General features: G+C 36.9%; 1 protein-coding gene across 4 annotated transcripts in view; it reads right to left on the bottom strand.

The window, feature by feature from the left end:
- Positions 1–20,189, bottom strand: part of VPS13B (vacuolar protein sorting 13 homolog B) — a 595,475-nt gene that overhangs the window by 528,365 nt on the left and 46,921 nt on the right. For all 4 annotated transcript variants that reach the window (XM_040972638.1, XM_040972637.1, XM_040972639.1 and 1 more), the window contains exons 5-8: positions 19,351–19,518; positions 17,256–17,437; positions 13,739–13,913; positions 5,313–5,581 (exon numbers count right to left, since the gene is read on the bottom strand). In XM_040972638.1, the coding sequence (XP_040828572.1) occupies positions 5,313–5,581; positions 13,739–13,913; positions 17,256–17,437; positions 19,351–19,518 (794 nt within the window). The remainder of the gene's footprint in view (positions 1–5,312; positions 5,582–13,738; positions 13,914–17,255; positions 17,438–19,350; positions 19,519–20,189) is intronic.

The following is a 20,189-nucleotide window of genomic DNA, read 5'->3' as shown; positions in this document are numbered from 1 at the left end:
GAGACACACACATTAATGACAAGTACTGTGTAAATATCTGTAAAAGTTTACATGAAAATAACTATCCTAATGCAGCTGAATGCAATTCTCATCAACTGCGTTATCAAAAATGTACCAGAATAATTTCTAATTTCAAATTGAGCAGGCAAAAATTGCACCTAGCACTGAATCAGAAAATATTCACTTCACAAAGCAGCCAACACTAAAAAACAATTGTCTTATTCTGATATTAAATTCATAAAACACTTAACAGCAATAGTAGCCTTCTATATCTTTAAATGCTTTAATTTTACAAACCTGTGTTTAATTAAAAATTAAACTCTGAATTCAATTACTTCAAGAATTCACATAAAATGGTGCTAAAGCAAAGCTTAAATGTAAATCTTTATCATTGTTATCCTAACTTAATAACCATAAAAAAAAAAAAACCTTTTAAACCAATTAATGTTCTAACAAACTTCTATTCAAACTTTTTTTTCCTTTGGTTATGTAACAAAATACTAAATGATTTTTAACCAGAAAATTCTTAAAGGGCATTTATTTTAAAACATTTTAACCTGCCACCTGTTGGTAATTATAAACTATATACCTTTACCACCAATTGATGTAAATTTGTTTTGGGCACTTCAAACAACACAAGGTAAATTAAAAGCGCTTATAAGAGCATAAATTTGATAAGGTTACCTCTCCAAAAACTAACAAATTATCTGGAATAAAACCTTTAACAACATTTTAGGTCCTTACTTCCCAAAGGTAAGTGATAGAAAAATAAACCAAAAGGACAAAATTACAGAGGTAATAAAATCTTAAATGACTCCTCAAAGTTTGGAAAATAAAAGCAGATGAAGAGATGGATTGCTGCATAGATAATAAACAGAATGGTATATGGATATATGTCAGAATATGTATCAGAAAATGTACAAGTGCTCCAGACACAAGCAACTTTGTGTTTTGGGGAAAGGCGGATTAAGAGACTGATTTCTCCTTCCATTTGCTGACTCCCCCACATGCTAGTTAGGGCAAGAACTGGAAAGCCAGAAGCTAGGAACACAAACCAGTTTTCGTCCATGTGTGGCAGGAACCCAGCTGCTTGATCCATCCCTGTCCCTTCCACTATGTCATTAGCTGGAAGCTGGAATCAGGTGTAGAAGCCAGGAACTGAACTCTGCGGTCACATGGGAAACAGGTATCTAACTGCTAGGCTAAATGCCTGCCGCAACAAATATTTGTTATCTGACCACCTAATGACTTCTGTGTACACTCAAAACAGAATATCCATAATTTTCCTAGCAAATTATTAAAGTACTCAACTCCTTCCAACTAAATATTTATGTGAGACCAGAAATTACTTGCTATCATCAGCCACATTTCCAGACTACATGCAAAAACAGATAATGAAGATACAGCTGTCTCCTACTAAGCCACACATTACAAAAAAAAAATACAATCCCCATAAGCCAACATTTAAAGATTGAGCAGCAGAAAAACCGCGAACACTACAAAAAGCATTAGATGTGAAATATTTAAATCTGGGCCCGGTGACATGGCCTAGCAGCTAAAGTCCTCGCCTCGAATGTGCCAGGATCCCATATGGCGTTGGTTCTAATCCCGGCTGCTCCACTTCCCATCCAGCTCCCTGCCTGTGGCCTGGGAAAGCAGTCAAGCATGACCCAAAGCTTTGGGCCCCTGCACCCATGTGGGAGACCTGGAGGGAGTTCCTAGCTCCTGGCTCTGGATCGGCACAGCACCGGCCGTTACGGTCACCTGGGGAGTGAATCATCGGACGGAAGATCTTCCTCTCTGTCTCTTCTCCTCTCTGTATATCTGACTTTGTAATAAAAATAAATAAGTCTTTTAAAAATATATTTAAAGGAAAGTAGTCACTCAAATACCAAATACCTATCTACATATATTCAAAGAGAGATCTTCAGAGTTAATAGAAAATATGTATTACAAAATATTTGTGTGTGTATATATATATCTCACAGGCATGGGTTTTTTCAAAATTTGAGATGAAAATAAACTTACATACTTTCAGTTCTTATGAACTCAAGTAACTTTATACATCACTTTTCAAAACAACAAAAATACAGAACAGACTGCACACCCTACCACCTCTCATTCTTAGTCACAAATCTTCCACTCCTCTTATGAACATTTAGATCTTGGATTCTGTCCCACATCACAACTATAATAACTCTAGGTAATTTCATTATTCTCACAGAGGATCATTCCAAAAGTCTGATTTCTCAGTTTCTTAACCTTTGAAATGATTTCGTCCTCTACTTACCTTCACTATTTACCTTTGAGTAAGTAAAGAAAATGGCTAGAAAAAAAAACCATGGTGGCCCTTCAAATTCATGGCTGCTTTTGTCTAATAGATCCCTAGTGACAAGGTGAGCATACACAGTATTTTCTCAGATTTTTATGCCACTGCACCAGCCCTTACTCAGTATTTTCTGAGACCGTTTACTCCTCACTCTCCCCCACCACTCTTGCATCTGATGCCAAATCACTTCCCTCAACCTGATTCAGATTTAAGTGAGCTCCTCAAATACACAAACCATCCAAAGACAACCTCCAGAATCCGATAGCACCTCACCTAGTCTCCCAAGGATCCTTTCATTTCTGCAGATATCTTCCCTATCTGACTTTCAAAACTTGTCTAAAATCCAACACCCATTACCACCTCCACCTGCTACCACCCTCCCTAGTCCAAGACAATCTCTCTTGCTTGAATATTATAATTCTATTTAACTGCTTTATTTCTGTTTTCCTTCTCTATATCCTTAAAACAATAATCAGAGATTCAATTTAAAAAATAGATTTAGAAACATTCTGCTAAAAGTTATCCAAAAATTCCCTATCTTAGTTTAAAAGAAAAAAAGAAAAGACCTACAGTTTGTTGGGTTTTTTTTTAACTAATTGTTTTTTGTTACAATTTAGTTGGCACCGGGCTCTCCCCTCCCACAAGTTTCCTCCCCGCCCCTCTATTCTTCCCTCCAGGTTCACAATGTGCATCTTTTGTGAATTTTCCCAAGTCCATCATGCTGCCACTGGAGTGTCTCCCAAACATGTAGGAGACAGTCATTTTGCTGTGAGTTCATTCTTATATTCTGGTGCCCTACTGCAAAGAACTTCAGTTTTACAACTTGTGAATTGCCCCAGAATCCAAAATCTCTTTGATCTGCTTGCATGCCATTTTCACACAGGCTCACTTTGCACCAATGGCCTCCTTGTTAAAGACTGGAGTTTTGGGGTCCTTATATTTATATTCCTGGAATGCAAACTCACATGTGTCTGCTTCGCTTACATACTCCCTTCACCATAAAGTCCTTCTCTGATCATATATTTTAAACTGCATAACTGTTACCCGTTTACAAAGTGAAAACACTCCCTTCCTTCATTTTTTTCTATATAACCATTACCATCAAAGAATATACATCTTACTTACTTGTTTACAATAACAATTTAAGTTCTAAGATGCAAGAGTTTACATCTGTTCATTGTGGTATCTCTAGAGACAAAATAATGCCAGTATTGTGTCACGACACATAAAGACAACCAGCTGCTACACCAGAATCACATATGAAAACCAGCTAGCATTCCAGGTGTTCCATTTCTGATCCAGCTTCTTGCTAAAGGCCTGAGAAAAAGAAGATGGCTACAATGACTGGACACCTATCATCCACATTGGAGACCAACATGAAGTTGGCCCAACACTGGCCAGTGCAGCCATCTGTGAAGTGAACCAGAGAATGGAAGCATGTGTTCAAACTTATTCTTCAATAATAGATTTTTTTTAAGCTGATGATATTGTTGAAGAACACTCTACTGATGCTAATATTTTTTTAAAAAGCCAGGGAGGGACCAGAACTGTAGCACATCAGGTTAACCTACTGTATGTTTCACCTGGCATCCCACTCAGCACTGGTTAAGTCCCAGCTCTCTATTAATGCAGATGATGGTCCAAGTACTTCTCTCCTGATGCCCGGGTGGAAGACAATGGAATTCCTGCCCCCTTATTTCTTCCTGGCCTAGCCCTGACTGTTGCAGTATTCAGGGAGTAAGTCACCAGACAGGAGAAAGACTGATCCCTTCCCTCCCTTGTCTCATCCTTCTTTTCTCTGTCAATCTTTCAAATAAGCAAATAAATCTTTAAAGACTGAAAGGCCAGTGAACAAATAACCCAGAGTTCATACCATGTTAACTTAAACAAAAAGAGAAGACAAACTTGATTAACAGGAATAGAAGGCATATTAAAAGCACCAGCAATTTTACATTTAAGTGAAAGGGTGTTCACTTGGTTTTTTTGTTTTGGATTTACTGATTTCTTTCAAAATCAGAGTTAGAGAAGAAGACAGTAACAGAGAAAGACTTCCAACCACTTATTCACTTCCCAAATGGGTGTAACAGACAGGACTTTTGGAACATCTTCTAGGACTCCCATGTGGGTCAAGAATCAAAGTACTTAGACCATCTTCTGTTGCTTTGCTGAGGACATCTGCAGAGATCTGGATCTGAACTGGAGCAACTAGGATCCAAAACCCTGCTCGTACAGAATACTGACACTGCATGTAGCAGCTTAATCCATGGCACCATAAGGCTGGTGTGTTATATTAGTCTTCAACATTGCAGACATGACTGTCATTACATTCTTTTGAATGTATGTTCACATTTTTAGTGGAAGAAGTAAAAAAAAAATAAGTTAAATACTGCTAAAACAGATTTAGAAGAGGATCTAAGAAATGAAACTTGCACTGTCTTAAAGCATGAGACAGGTCAGGAAACAAAGAAGTTATACATCAACAAGTCTTCAAAGAAATTTTGCTCTAAAGGAGAAAAAAATGAAATACTATGAGTTCATACATTTTTTTAATGTGCTTTTCTTTAATATACAAAAAAGCGCACTGGGTCATGACTGTATACAAACTGAATGACTTGGCAAGGAGGGTAAAAAGGATCTTTGAAGTTGATAAAGAAAACTGGTGAGAGAAGGTGTTTCATGGTTACGATGTCAGATCTCCTACACAGGTGCCTGGGAGCAACACACAGCACATGCTACCGATTCCAGCTTCCAAAACACAGACCATGGGAAGCAGCAATCTTATCTCAAGTAGTTGGGTTCTGGCCAACAACATGGAAAACTTGAACCGTACCCCTATCCCCAAGCTTCAGCCCTGGCCACTGCAAACATTTAAGGATTCTACTGAGTGTAAAACTTTAGTTAAGTTGGAATTAAAAGTAATCAAAACTTAAAGATTAAAATAGGCAAAGATATGGACTACAACAGGAAGAAAAAAAAAACATACCTTAAAAGTCACAGTTGCCTTTGTGCAGTAAAATCCTATAGAAACAATAGGATCCTTCAAAGTCTGTGCTTTCTGCTGATGCATGGTAGATGCAGGATCGTTCCCCAAGGAGTTCTCCTCACTCTCATCATAACTCACAATTGTAGGCACAAATGACCAGGCCCATGATACCCATCCCTGTGGCTCTTCATCTTCTTGCTGTGAATACAACTCTTGGCCTTTATACTGAGCAGGATATTGGAGATCTATTCTCGTCTCATCGTCGGCATCTATCAATCAAAATCAAGTCACTTAAACTTAAGAGGATTTAACTACAGGAAAAAAACAAAAAATATAAATCCTTTCAAATGTTTTACTGCAACTTTGTAAGACATTAACAAATCATACAGCAGTTAGTATTTAAAATCAATAAGTTACCATTCTCCTTCTCAAATTTCTTTATGGTACAGTGTGTAACTCTCCTTTTATAGATTAGAATTCCTGTTATATGAAAAGTAATCAACTATATGTAACTTTAAGAGTATTTAACAAGTACAAAGAATAAGTAAAATAATTCTTTAACATTTCACTCACTGTTTTGTTAAACAAACAAACAAAAAAAATCCTACCTCTCAAAATAAGACTTTGTTGAAGAACTTTCATTGGAAACATAACAGCAGAAAGGTCAAACAAAAGCTTAAGACTTCCTAGTACACCCACTGATACAGAAAATGACAAGTGCAACTGAGGCAAAAATGAAACCTTGCCCAAAACAAAAACTATCCCAAAGAATGACAGTACATGCTGCAATGAAATGATTTTATTAAACTATTCATTTGAAAGACAGAGACACAAACACAAAGAGTTCCCATCTGCCAGTTTACCTTCCAAATAACTGCAATGCCTAGGACTTGCAAACCAATGGAACCAGGAATTCAATCCAGGTCTCCCACCCTGAGTAGCAAGCAAAGTACCTGAGCCCTCTCCACTACCTGCCAGTGTCTGTCTCAGCAGGAACCTGCAATTATACATTCTTACAGAATGAAGGCATCTTAAGCACTATGCTAAACTTCTGTTCCTGAAACGGCTCATATACGCAGTTAAAAAATAGTAACACTCATGACTCTTCCTTGCTATTATGTATGACATCTTCCTTAATCTACAGATGAAAAAAACTTAAATTTGGTTATGAATTGGCAGATCAGGTTAATAGATTCCAACAACTCTAATTTATTCAAACATTGTAGAGCCAAATGCTATCAAACTTCCTTAATATTATTTTAACAATACACACAAGAATAATTATGGAAGGTAGAAAGAAAAAATGTTTTGCAATAAATTTATGACATGCAATCTCCAGATTCAAGCACAACTACTTTCTATTAACGGATCTAGAAGTACACATCCCTTAAAGTCCTCAAATTACGTACTTTTAGACTTTCTGGCTTAAGAAAAAATTCTTCCATCTCATAACAAAGTGGGAATGCTTCATTTATTAAAAAAAAAAAACATACAGGGCCCAGAGCAGTAGCCTAGCGGCTAAAGTCTTCAGCTTGCATGCACCAAAATCTCATATGGACACCGGTTCTAATCCCAGCAGCCCTACTTCCCATCCAGCTCCCTGTTTGTAACCTGTGAAAGCAGTTGAGGATGGCTCAAAGCCTTGGGACCCTGCACCCGCGTGGAAGACCAATCTCCAAGTTTCTTGCTGCTGGATCGGAGCAGTTCCGGCCATTGCAGCCACTAGGGGAGTGAATCAACAAACAGAACAGCTTCTTCTCTTGACTCTCTTTCTCTCTGTATATCTGACTTTCCAATAAATATAAACAATAACTTTTTTAAAATATACATCTAAACTATATGTATTTTGGTGCAAAATGCATGTTTCATTATATTCTTGTATTGTGTAACATCTAATCATGGTAAATTTACTTATCTTTCAAAGATTTAACATTTTTTCAATAGTGAAAGCTATCTAAAATTCCATCATCTAGGGCTTTTTTTTAAAGGAATTATAGTACATTATCTGTGGTCACCAACAGAACACTTACAGAACACTATAGCCCTCAAAAGTAATAGCCATAACCTAGTACCCATCCAACCAATCTTTCCCTATTCTCCCTCCCCCTTTCTTTCCCAGTCAGTGGTAACTACCCTAATAGTTTTCACTTGTATTTGATGGGGTCATGTGATATTTGTCTTTCTGTGCTTGGTTTATTTCACTGATCAAACTATGTTGTTGAGAATGACAAGATTTCATCCTTTATGATGACTAAGTAAAATCCCATTGTGTACGTGTACCACATTTTTTACTCATTGGTGGATGAACACTTAGGTTTATTTCCACGTCTTGGCTACCTAGCATAGTGCTGATATGAACAAGGGAAAGGAGATATTTCATTACAAAAATTCATTCCCCTTCAATGCAACCAAGGACTAGACTGCTATTTTCCACAATGGCCATCCCACAATGGCATTACTTCCAATAGTTTGCAGAAATTCTATATAAATTTCTTACACTATATGACAGGAAATAATAGGACCATCCTACACTTAGACATTGTGCCATTTACCTTTCTTCATCTTTATAAGGCTCTATTCTTATCCTCCTCCCATCATAATCATGTAAGTTTCTAGCGGAGAAATAAATTAAACCTGCCAAAAACAATGCCTAATAAAATATCCAGTTGGACACCATCACTGCGTAACATTTCAGTCATGCAAGAAATTGGGTCATTTAAACTTAGGAAAAAGCAAGTCTTCAGAGCCAAGACAATGAGTCTCTCCTGTCTAACCCATTCAAGGAGTGAATATCCACCACTTGAGCTTTGGAAGCAAAAACAAATCGTTACTATCTCCACTGCTAACATTCCTGTGACCAAAAGAAGAAAAAGGTATCAACAAAAGGTGCTTTCGAGTTCCACATCTTCACTCACTGCCTTACGAAAATAGTGAATCAGGGAATGGAAAAGAAAAACATCTTCCTGCTATTGTCAGAATTCTCTAAAATACTGTTTCTTTAGAATGATGTCCCATCTGAGACCCTTGGATGAAATTCAGGAATTCCATGACCCTCAACAGGAAAAAAAAAAAACATATTAAGTATTTACCTAAAATGTATTATTCTTTTTTAAAGATTTATTTTTATTATTTTTTCATTGGAAAGGAGGATATACAGAGAGGAGAGACAGAGAGGAAGATCTTCCATCTGATGATTCACTCCGCAAGTGAGCGCAACGGGCCGATACTATGCCGATCCGAAGCCAGGAGCCTCTTCAGGGTCTCCCATGCAGGTGCAGGTTCCCAAAGCTTTGGGCCGTCCTTGACTGCTTTCCCAGGCCACAGGCAGGGAGCTGGAAGGGAAGTGGGGCTGCCGGGATTAGAACCGGCGCCCATATGGGATCCCGGGGCGTGCAAGGCGAGGACCTTTAACCACTTGCGCCACCGCGCCGGGCCCCTAAAATGTATTATTCTTGAAAACATGAATGTAGATATCAAACCATAGTTGCAATAGCAATATCTGGAATTCCAACATCTTCAGAAAGCATGGATACATTAATCATCATGACATTACCTCAAATATCATTCCCCTCATTACTGCTTTGAAAGCTTGCTATAGTTCCTGATTCAACTTATTTTCTAACATGCTAACACAGAAATACAAATATTGGAGAATCAAGATGGCAGAATAGGGTAAGAACACCTTTAAACGGACGGAGAAACATTTAATCAGGAAGAAGCAGAGAGGACATATTTCAGGAAATAGGAAAGGAGAGAACAACAGCAGAGGGGTACCTGGAGACTGACAGATACAGGAAAGCAGCGGGAACAGCAGTGTGGTGTTGCAGTGACTGATACTCCAGCACGGCGATCTGAACTCCACCAGCAGCCTGAATTCCACCAGCAACCAGGTGGGAAGGGACTTTCAGTGGGAGCTTGGGAGGTAAACCCAGACAAAGAACTGTCTGTCCTGCTGGTCCGTTTGATTTGAGAAAGAGCAGAGACAGAGCAGTAAATCTCAGGTGGTGCGAGAAGAGTGAATTTCATAGCCCAGTCAGCCCCCTAGAGATGAATTGGGCGCCATTTTGCGTAAAGAGGAAAGAGCATGGGAAAGGACGGAGCATGCTCTGAGCGCGGAGTGAGCACATTTCTGACTCGGTGAACTGCAACGACGTAGCATTCTATGGGTTCCATCAGGGGCAGGTTTGAGTAGCCCTTGGATCTGACGGCCAGCAGATCAAGAACTGTAGTGGTAGCATGTCAGGCGCCATTTTGCGCACTGTGGCAATAGCTTAGGGACTGCAGGGGACAACAGTGAACTGCGCATGTGCTGAGCTCGCGAGAACTCGCTGAGGTCCCGCAGGAAAATAATACCGACTGTGGCATCATACTGGTCAAAACAGGTCTTTCTGGCACCCAGACCTAACATCCAGCAGGTTCCAACAAGATCAGCGCGACCAACAACCTAACTAGATAGTATACCTGGTATCTCTAATCCTGGAACCCACTCCAACTGGAAGAGGGAGAAAGGTTGCAGAGACAACAGTGCAGCCTCAGCATGGTATCACAGGAGGTGGAGAATGGTGAGCCAAGACCTAGGGCTGAAGAGACCACAGTGGATATCTGACATAAGAATCCAGGCCTGGAACTCGCTGGAGGGAGTGGCACAAGTGGCTGCAAGCAGAGTTGTGGATGAACTGCAATAAGTAAAATCGCATTGTAGATCTGTGGGTGACACAGCTTAGAAACCTGCCCCAAGAAGAAGACTCTGATAACCAGAAGTACAATGATCAAGAGCAAAAGAACAGACAAAGGCACAAGGAATATTACTGAAAACTCCCCTGCAAAGGAGCAAAACTCTTTGGCAAGCTCAGAGTTAACTGAGAAAGACATGGAGAAAATGGGGGGCACAGAATCCATAAGACTCATTTTAAAGATTCTGGTCAAAAATGAGAAGCACATGCAAGAGTTCAAAGAATTTAAGGAAGCAGGAAAGCAAATCAAGGCTGGTATATCAGAAATTAAGAACACAGTAGAGCAAATGAAAAGTACAGTGGAGAGTCTCCAAAATAGAATGAAGCAAGCAGAAGAAAGAATCTCAGAATTGGAAGATATTTCCTGTCATCAGGGGAAAGCAAACAAAAAGCTGGAAGCAGAGCTGGATCAGGCCAAAAAAAGTATTCAAGAACTGAAAGACACTATTAAGAGGCCAAATATAAGAGTTATGGGAGTCCCGGAAGGTGCAGAAAGAGAAGCTGAGTTTGCAAATGTATTTAATGAAATAATCAAGGAAAATTTCCCTGATTTTGAGAAAGAATTAGGAAACAAGATCCAGGAGGGACAAAGAAAACCCAACAGGCTTGATCAAAAGCGATCTTCACCACAACATATGATCATTAAGCTCTCTTCAATTGAACATAAGGAAAAGATCCTTAAATGGGCACATGAAAAAAATCAAATGACATATAAAGGAATGCCAATTAAACTCACAGGAGATCTCTCACAGGAAACTCTACAGGCAAGAAGAGAGTGGAGTGACAAATTCCAGATTCTAAAAGAAAAAAAATGTCAGCCTAGGATAACATACCCAGCAAAGCTTTCTTTCATCTTTGAAAATGAAATAAAATTCTTCAGAGTAAAGTAAGCTAAAAGAATTTGCCTCTCTCAAACCTGCCCTACAAATAATACTTCAAGACGTTCTCTTGACAGAGAAGAGGAATAGCACCTACCAAAACCAAAGGCAAAGGGGAAGAACATCCCAGTAAAATCACAACAGAAGACTAAATCAATGAACAACCCATTCCTAAAATGACAGGAACAAATTACCACCCATACATATTAAACCTGAATGTAAGTGGCTTAAGCTCAATCAAACATCATAGATTAGTAGACTGGATTAAAAAACAAAACCCATCTGTTTATTGTTGGGAGGAGACACACTCCAACAAAGATCAGCCGAAACTATATCACATGGGTTTTGTTGTTATCGGTTTGTTTCATCTCTTCAAAACACTTTCTTCTGATTAAATCATTCAATGACTTGTAGATCATGCAGTCGCACCATTTTCTTCAAGAAGGTTCTTGGGGCCCGGCGCGGTGGCGCAAGTGGTTAGGGTCCTCGCCTTGCACGCCCAGGGATCCCACATGGGCGCCGGTTCTATCCCGGTAGCCCCGCTTCCCTTCCAGCTCCCTGCCTGTGGCCTGGGAAAGCAGTCAAGGACGGCCCAAAGCTTTGGGACCCTGCACCTGCATGGGAGACCCTGAAGAGGCTCCTGGCTTTGGATCGGCATAGTATTGGCCGTTATGCTCACTTGGGGAGTGAATCATCAGATGGAAGATCTTCCTCTCTGTCTCTCCTCTCTGTATATCCTCCTTTCCAATGAAAAAATAATAAAAAATAAATCTTTAAAAAAAAAAAAGAAGGTTCTTGATTTTCACTTCTTCAGCTACACGTTATACATTTAATAGCATGTTGTTTAGCTCCTTAGTGTTGTTAATTTCTTTTTTCTGAGTTTGTTTTGTGGCTCTTCATTTAAGGGAATGTATAGTAGTTGTGTAATGGAGACTGTCATATCTAGTAACATGTCATTTAACTTCATGGCATTGTAAATTTCTATTTTTCTTTCTATTGTTGATTTTGTATCATGACTTTTCATTTAAGGGAATGTACAGTAGTTATATAATGGACACTAACATCCAGATGTGAGGATGCAGTGTGGTATGCATTTCTATTTCCAGACAAAGATGGACTTACAGTGAAACTGCTTATATTATATTTTGACAATAGGATTCTGGACTCTCTGCCATTGTTCATGCCCACAAAGATGACTGTGTATGAAGAACTATATGTTAGTAATGATATAAAGGAACTAGGTGGGGGGGAGGGAATTGGGGAGGGGATAAGGGAATATGGAACTGTATCATAAAATGATAGTAATAATAATAAAATGTGAAAAAAATAAGAGAGAGAAAACAAAGAAATACAAATATTAAAGCAGTACCATATTCTGAACACTTGGTAACTATATATCAATATAATTAGCTTATTTTTAATCCAATATAGTTACTTTAAGCATTTAAATCAGTCAGAGAAGTTATATACGGCCAAGAGGAAGTAACAGAGATAAATTTTGTTGCTACCTAAAGGAAAAAAAGAATGAAAAACATGAAATAAAAGTTAGTAGAACCCAGTATATTAGGCAATGAAGGAGAGTAACTCCTGAGAGAACCCAAGAGAAATAACCTGACACAGTTCCAGTTTATTACCTGCAATGAGGTTTTAAGCCGCACCAAGAAAATGGAAATCTAAGCATAACTCAACATCTTTCTTAGGTGAGACGAGACGAGAAAGTGTAACTTCCAGGGACACTAACATGGCTACTATTTTCCAGGCAGAGTACTAAACAAGTAAGCTGCTTATAGAACCCCCGAGACACACATAGGATACTCCTGCAAGTGGATATTAATCGGTAAATATAGAAAAGAAGCCACAAGAAGCCATGAAAACAATCAACTGAAAGGAGCAGAAGTGCAATGGCCATGGCTTATGCAGGAATGGGAAGAGTTTTTATTCCCACTAGCAAAAAAAATAAAAACATCGTCAAATTCACAGGACATTAGGCAGAGTACCTGGAAGAGAATTGCAACATTACTGAGATGAGACAGCACTTAGAGAAGGCACCTCTGATTCCTCCCAACAAGAAGAAAAAGCCTTAAGTGAATTAACTTCTTTCCAAGCAATTTCAATGCATTTTTACTAAATAAAAATATCCAGCATTCAACAAGATAAAATTTAAATCGACAGTTAAACATTATCAGGATATAAAGAACTAGAAAAATGCAATTCATCATTAAGGAAAAAGTCAATAACAGATCTGAAAATAACAAAATTGTAAAAAGCATCAGTAAACAAATACAAGAAAACAATTACACTTTAAAATACAGGTTCAAGAAAGCATAAATGAGTGAAGGAGAGATGAATTACCTAATAAAAGAGCTAAACTAAACTTAGAGATGAACAATTTTCAGTATCACGTATGTCAGAGACCCAATAGGCTCTAGGTGGAACTAACAGCAAATTGGACACATCAGTGAACTTACACAGAAATTAAAAAATGGCCAAAAATGAAACAAAAGACAAAACACAGAGCATCAGAGCTCTGCTGAACTTCAAGCAGCTTAATATACACAAAATGGGAGTCTTCAAAGAAGACAGAACCTGAAAAAAATATATTTTTAAATTCATAATCAAGGATATTTTTACTGTACAGAAAAAATGCCATTCCAACATGAGGACAAAAATCAAAGTAGTGTCGAAGAATCAAAAATTGTCATCCCACCTATTAATAACCCTATGCACAGCAAAGTAAATGTGTTTTTTAAAGTCTCCCAGTGGTAAAACACTTGGTAAGAACAGCAATTCTAAACGAAGTTTCTGCTGTACTTACCCACAATGCTTCCTAATTTCTCCTTATTGTGACAAGTAGGATCTTCTGTTTCTCCGTCTTTAACGTTGCCTATTTCTCCATAGTAAAGAGCAACCCCAAGCTGCATTATACGGATGAACATAGGAAGCTGCTGGTCTGTAATGGAAAGTTTCAAACTCTCCACTAAGGTATGGATCTGTATTGTAAAACATAAAGACAAAGAAAATGCATTTAAAGGAATATCTCTGAAGATAACTAAAGAATTTTTAATTCTTAAAATACAATATAAAACAAAAAAGTCATATATAAAACATGTTCAGTATTTAAGGCAAAATAACATTGACTCTAAAGTTTTAGTGATTACACCTATTTTTCTGTAATTATCAATAGTCTTCGATACAAAATTAAGTCAAAAATGTAGATATGTCTACAAAATAAAATCTACTTACGGCAGATTTCCAGATAACAACTACAGGAATAAAAGTATAAAACCAAATATCAACTCCATAACATTAAGAATGTAATAGTACTTCCCCCCCAAAAAAACAGAAAGATCTCTGACAAAAGAATAATAAAAAGCAGATGATGTCATTTTAGTAAAACTTTAATCACTCTTTCGAGTCTTATTAACCAAAAGGAATACAAACACATCCTAAAACCATATGTTAAGTGGAGAAAAGACTAACATTAGAATTATGTAAGTATAGAAATAATAAAAATTTTATTGTCAAATATGAAAAACCCAGTAAAATATACAGGTAAGAAAGTTCTTTGGAAAAAATTAAACAGAACAAATGTGATATAAAACTTATAACATGAATCAATTAGACGAATGAAATAAGATTAATAACAAATAAGATATAAAGCAATCAAAGTTCTTCTTAAAGAAATAGACATCAATGGAATATAAACACAATTTCAGCGTAATGGTTTCCGGCTGCTATATAAACATGGAATAAAACCAATTAAGCCATAAAGTCAAGCCTCTTAGAAAGTTTATTTTGACTAACTGGTATTTGAGTGTCTACAAAACATGAAAAAGAAGTAATGGTAATCATCATACTTTTAGGGCTCAACGCATAAAAAATGTATTTGCAAATGGATAGTCATAAAAGCAGGGTGGGGCATAAAAAACTATTTCAACTATGAACACAAGTTTCCTAAAACATACTTAAAAATCACATAGTGAATAAAACAGTAAGAGGTATGAAAATGGAGTGGGGTTGAAGTGGCACAGAAGGAATATCAGCCTGGCTAAGCTGGTCTTACACTGGATTTGGCTAAGTCTTTTAAATACCATATTACACCAAAACCATTACTGATAAGCAAAATCAATTTCAGAAAATATACCTTAATATGTATGTTCATATTGAAATGTATTTAAAATCGATGAGAAAAGCAATCCTCAACAGAAGAAAATACACAACAAATTTCAACGGTTAATTCAAAGAACAAGTCAGTGACCATACACTCAAAACTCTAAATTCATAAATGTACATCATTAAATTACATGTTTTATTCAGAAACTGGTGACTTAAAAAAATAATCACATATAAGGAAAGTGAACAGACTCAATGTTCAGGGGTATATATTCTGACTAACCTTGTCTGGAAACAGGTTTGCAGTACAAATCACAAGTGTTAAAAATTTAACCCCAAGAAAAAGATTTTTACAATAATACAAATATTTACTAATGAATTAATCAGAATTGTGACCTATGATTTTAATTCCTATAAAAATACAAAGTAAATTTTTAAAATAGAATATTAACTGATGTATCCATATGCTGTATCTCAATGTCATAATCTCTAGAACATACTTGCTTCACATGAAAGATATAAAGCCCCAAGAAGCCTACCCAAAATATGAATAAAAAGCCACTGGAAAACAGGTGAAAAGTTTAAAACCAAATGAAGGTATGCGAAACATTTGGGGGACCCTTATGTCTTTCTAGTGATGCTTGAGGTTGACTACACCTAGTTCAGTACCCCAATCCTAGGACTACAAGCTGCAAGAATAATGGTTCTAACCCAAGTCTCAAATATTGTATCAAAAACTCAAAAACTGGTATCAGTTGAGCAAAATATAATGCTAACCCATGTGCCGATTACCAGAGTCAAAAACCACTTGTCAATAAACTTATTTTTACAATAAAATGTCACAGCTGATCAATTTTGATGACAGAACACTAAACTTTTCCTCAAATTATTTTTCATTTTCTCTAATAAAGCCAAACCCTAATCAGACAACTAAATATCCACTACTGATCAATAAGATTATTTTATATATTAAAGCTGCAAAATATTCATTGCTTGCTTTACAAATATATGTTGATTTTTCTTTTCACATTTCAATTTCAGTAGCAAATCCTAGCCTAAAAGAGAATAACCCCAGTTATCTGGGAGACAGTAATACCATGGAGTTAATATTTCCATAGTAACATCGTCAGAGAAGGTAATTCAAAATCAGAAGGAAAAAGTTAACAGAATCTCCACAAACCAATGTGCAGATATTCTGCGTGGAAAAAAGCAAAATATGACTGAGTACTACCCATTCTTACCCCCCAAAAAAGGCAGAGTTTATGTATAAATACAAATTTCAGTATGGCTACATGAAAGAGAAAATATACATTTTACTAAAGCAATGCACAAAATGAACCAGTTTTTACACAGTCACACTCAAACAGGCTCCGTTGCCATTATAACAGTGTTTAGAAATTAACCCTAGCCCATTTAGCTTAAAACTTCAGTCAGAAACACATAATCCAATAAAATTCATTCTACATTAAAAATTAGTAAGATCAAAAGTCAATGTACAAATTCTTCTAAGAAAAACTGTTAGGTAATACCCATAAAAATGACTAACAAAAGATGAAATGATTTACACTTAGTTACTAACTTTAAGCATTGAAAATGAAATCCACTAACTTGTTAACAAACTTTTGCATGTACCAGGAAAAGATGTTTGGCCCAGCAGCTGAGACTCCTACATTCTACTGCAAAGTGCCTGTCTACTTGGAGAAACACTAAACACTAGATAAATTTAAAAAGGAAATTGTAGTTGCAGAACTGAAAAGTTGTCCGCAAAATACCTCTACTAGAACATATTACACAAAAAGTAATACAAGTAAACCCTAATAAAACTATTTTATGAAATCAAAATTGCACAAACAATTGCAAAGTTAGCTTTTCTTTGCTTTTTTTTTTTGGTTTGTTTAATTACCTGACAATGATATAAATAGAATTCCCATCTTGTGACTTACTCCCCAAATGCTTATAGCACAAAACCTAGACTCCAGCAGAAACTGGGGGATGGGAACTCAATCCAGGTTTCTCCCACTGGAGCCAATTACGACAGTTAGTGTGGTCTCCCAGAGCTCACACTGGCAGGAAGCAATAAGCAAAGCCAGGAGCTGAACAGGTCCTCGCCTGAGGAAGGCAGGAATCCTAACCAGTAGGCCAAACACATGCCCCTCCTCCTGGTTTTTTTTCAGTAATAATTAGCAAAACAGACATATACTACAAAAAAAGAGACCTACTTTAATAACAGACGGCATCTTGGAATTCAGATTATCATATGTAAAATGCAGACGGGTCCTGAAGGAACATTTGTACAACAAAGGATCCTGGTAAAATTCTATTTTACCACTAGCATTTCGTTTATCAAGACAAACTGTACAATCAGAAAAATTGATAATCTTTCTCAACACCAGATCAGTTGCTAAAAAGAGAAAAAAAAATATGTGAGATAAAACTAACCTGAAAAGGCAACATTAGTTAGTACAAATGATAAAAATAGTTAGTTGTGAGACTTATGGAACATGTAAACAAGATATTCTGCCCAGTGCAAAGAAACTGTCCTCTATAAATCATTTAAATCTTCTAACAACCTTATGGAATAAACACAATTATCTCCATTTTGCATTTGAAGAACCAAATATAGGGCTAAGCATATGTCCTCAGTATATGTAACTACAAATTTGAGCCAAAATTTATGACAAAATTTGCTAGTTATTTTGTACAATAACAATGAAATGAACTTTTTGAAAATTCACTTTACCCGAAGCAACTCATTACTACTGTAAATCTGTACTGTCCAGTGGTTACTTAGAACTACATTTAAATTAAGCTATGGTTGTTATTTAAAACATTTAAATTAAACTACATAAAAATAAAACCTCAGGTGCTGTTGCACTGCCCCATTAGCAGCCACACACAGCTAATGGGTTACAATACAATATCCATCAGTAAAGAAAAAAAAAAAAAAACACACTTCCAACACCACAGTAGCCTAGTGGCTAAAGTCCTGGACTTACAAACACCAGGATCCCATATGGGCACTAGTTTGTATCCCGGCAGCTCCACTTCCCTTCCAGCTCCCTGCTTGTGGCCTGGGAAAGCAGTTGAGGAAGGCACAAAGCCTTGAGAGCCTGCACTCCCATGAGAGACACAGAAGAAGCTCCTGAATCCTAGCTTCAGATCAGCTCAGCTCCAGAATTTGCGGTCACTTGGGGAGTGAACGAGCAGATGGAATATTCTTCTTTCTCTCCTTCTCTCTATAAATCTAACTTTCCAATTAAAAACAAAAACACAAGCAACAAAAAAAAAAAAACTTCTCACTTAAAATAATTTTAAAAAATAAAGAAATTGCTTGGGAAAAATATGATAGCATAGTGCGTTAAGCCACTGCCTGAGCTACTAGCATCCCTAATGGGCACCAGTTCTAGTCCCAACTACTCCACTTTCAATCCAGCTCCCTGGTAATGTATGTAACAAAGCAGCAGGAAACAACTCAGGTGCATGGGTCCCTGCCACCCACATTGGAGACCTAGATGGAGTTTCAGGCTCCTGGCTTCAGCATGGCTTCAGCCTGGCCCAACCAAGGCCATTGTAGTCATTTGGGGAGTAAACAATGGATAAAAATCCTCTGTCTCCTCTCCGCCATCCCACCCCTGCTCTCTATAACTCTGCCTTTCAAATAAATAAATCTTTCCAAAAAATTACCAGAAATCCTTTCAAACAGGGCATCAAAGAAAAAAAAAACAATTAGTAGTAAAGCATTAAATCAGAAAACAGGACTTCAACCAAGTGAGTTGTTTTAATCCTCATTGATAGGTTTGCAATGATTTTGTTAGCAGCTCTCCATATGCTATGCCATGGGAATCTTCAAAGCAATCAGACTGGGTAGGTGAGTGACACAGGAGTTAAAACAGTGCTTAAGACACCTGTAGCCACTAGCCTGGGAGATCTGAATAAAGCTCCCACCTCCTGGTTTTGTCCTGGCCCAATCCGAGACACTGCAGCCATCTGGGAAGTGAACCAGACATGGAAGTCCTCTTGCTCTCTGTATCTCCTTCTCTCTATGTAAGTCTGTCTTTCAAATAGATAAATCTTTTTGAAAAAAGTCAAAAACCACAATACACTACCACTATTTTAAAAGAGACTATTCAAAAACAACTATGAGGTTTTTTTAACCTAAAAATCCATTTGCATATGAGCATCTCCCCACTAGACTGGAAGCATAAAGCTTTCCTTAGATTTATCAATGAGCCACGAGGGCCAAAAACAAAAAACGTTAAAAATCAAGATAGTTGTTTTAATTATGAAAAGATGCAACTGTTAATATTTACTCACCAGAAATATCCATGAAGGCACGATCCCATAATTCACTTACTGTATAGCATTCTGCAGAAGTGATATTGACTGAAAGCACAATATCATCTTCAACATATTTGAGTATGAGATTATTTATAACAATGTTTACATTATTTACAACTCGTCTAATCAGACTCTGCACATAACCTACAAAAGAGGGAAATGATTCAATTAATCATAAGTCCATCAACAAATACCTTAAACGTTCTTGAATTTAATGTATGCGAAAGGTAGGCATTCTATAGCTTGTGCTGCAAAATAAAGTTCATATAGATTAACAAGTTTGCCAAAATGAGATAGCTAATCCGCAGCAAGTACAACCCAACAAACACAATTACCAAGAAGTTCTATAATGAACCATATGTGTTATAACAAAAACGGAATCTTTTCAGTAATAAAACATTAAAACCATTCAATGATTATTGTATAAGTAATTTGGTTTCTGCTTACTTCAAAAGCATTGTCACAAAATAAACAAAGTTACTATACATTAATTATATAATACATAAGAAATGTTTTTTTTAGCTTTTCAAATCAACTACCATCATCTCCTAATTTTAGTCAAATACATGTATTATACATGTAATCGAAAGCTAGACCTAGAAGAAGAGAAACAATGGATTTATGTTCCTTTCCTAACGTATTACTAAAATGAGGAGAAATACAAAGTAGAAAATATAGACAAAGTTAAAGAAAGCTTAGAGGATGTCTGCAATGAAGATAAAGAACAAATAAATGTATAAGGGATTGAATAACAGCAGAATAACAACGGAGTAATAAACTAATCTAAAACAAAAGTAGTGAGTGAATATCCTTTT

Source organism: Ochotona curzoniae, unplaced genomic scaffold (genome assembly GCF_017591425.1).
Source record: "Ochotona curzoniae isolate NIBS_2020 unplaced genomic scaffold, NIBS_Ocur_1.0 contig_2318, whole genome shotgun sequence".
NCBI lineage: Eukaryota > Metazoa > Chordata > Mammalia > Lagomorpha > Ochotonidae > Ochotona > Ochotona curzoniae.
This window is presented reverse-complemented; position numbering and strand designations above follow the sequence as displayed.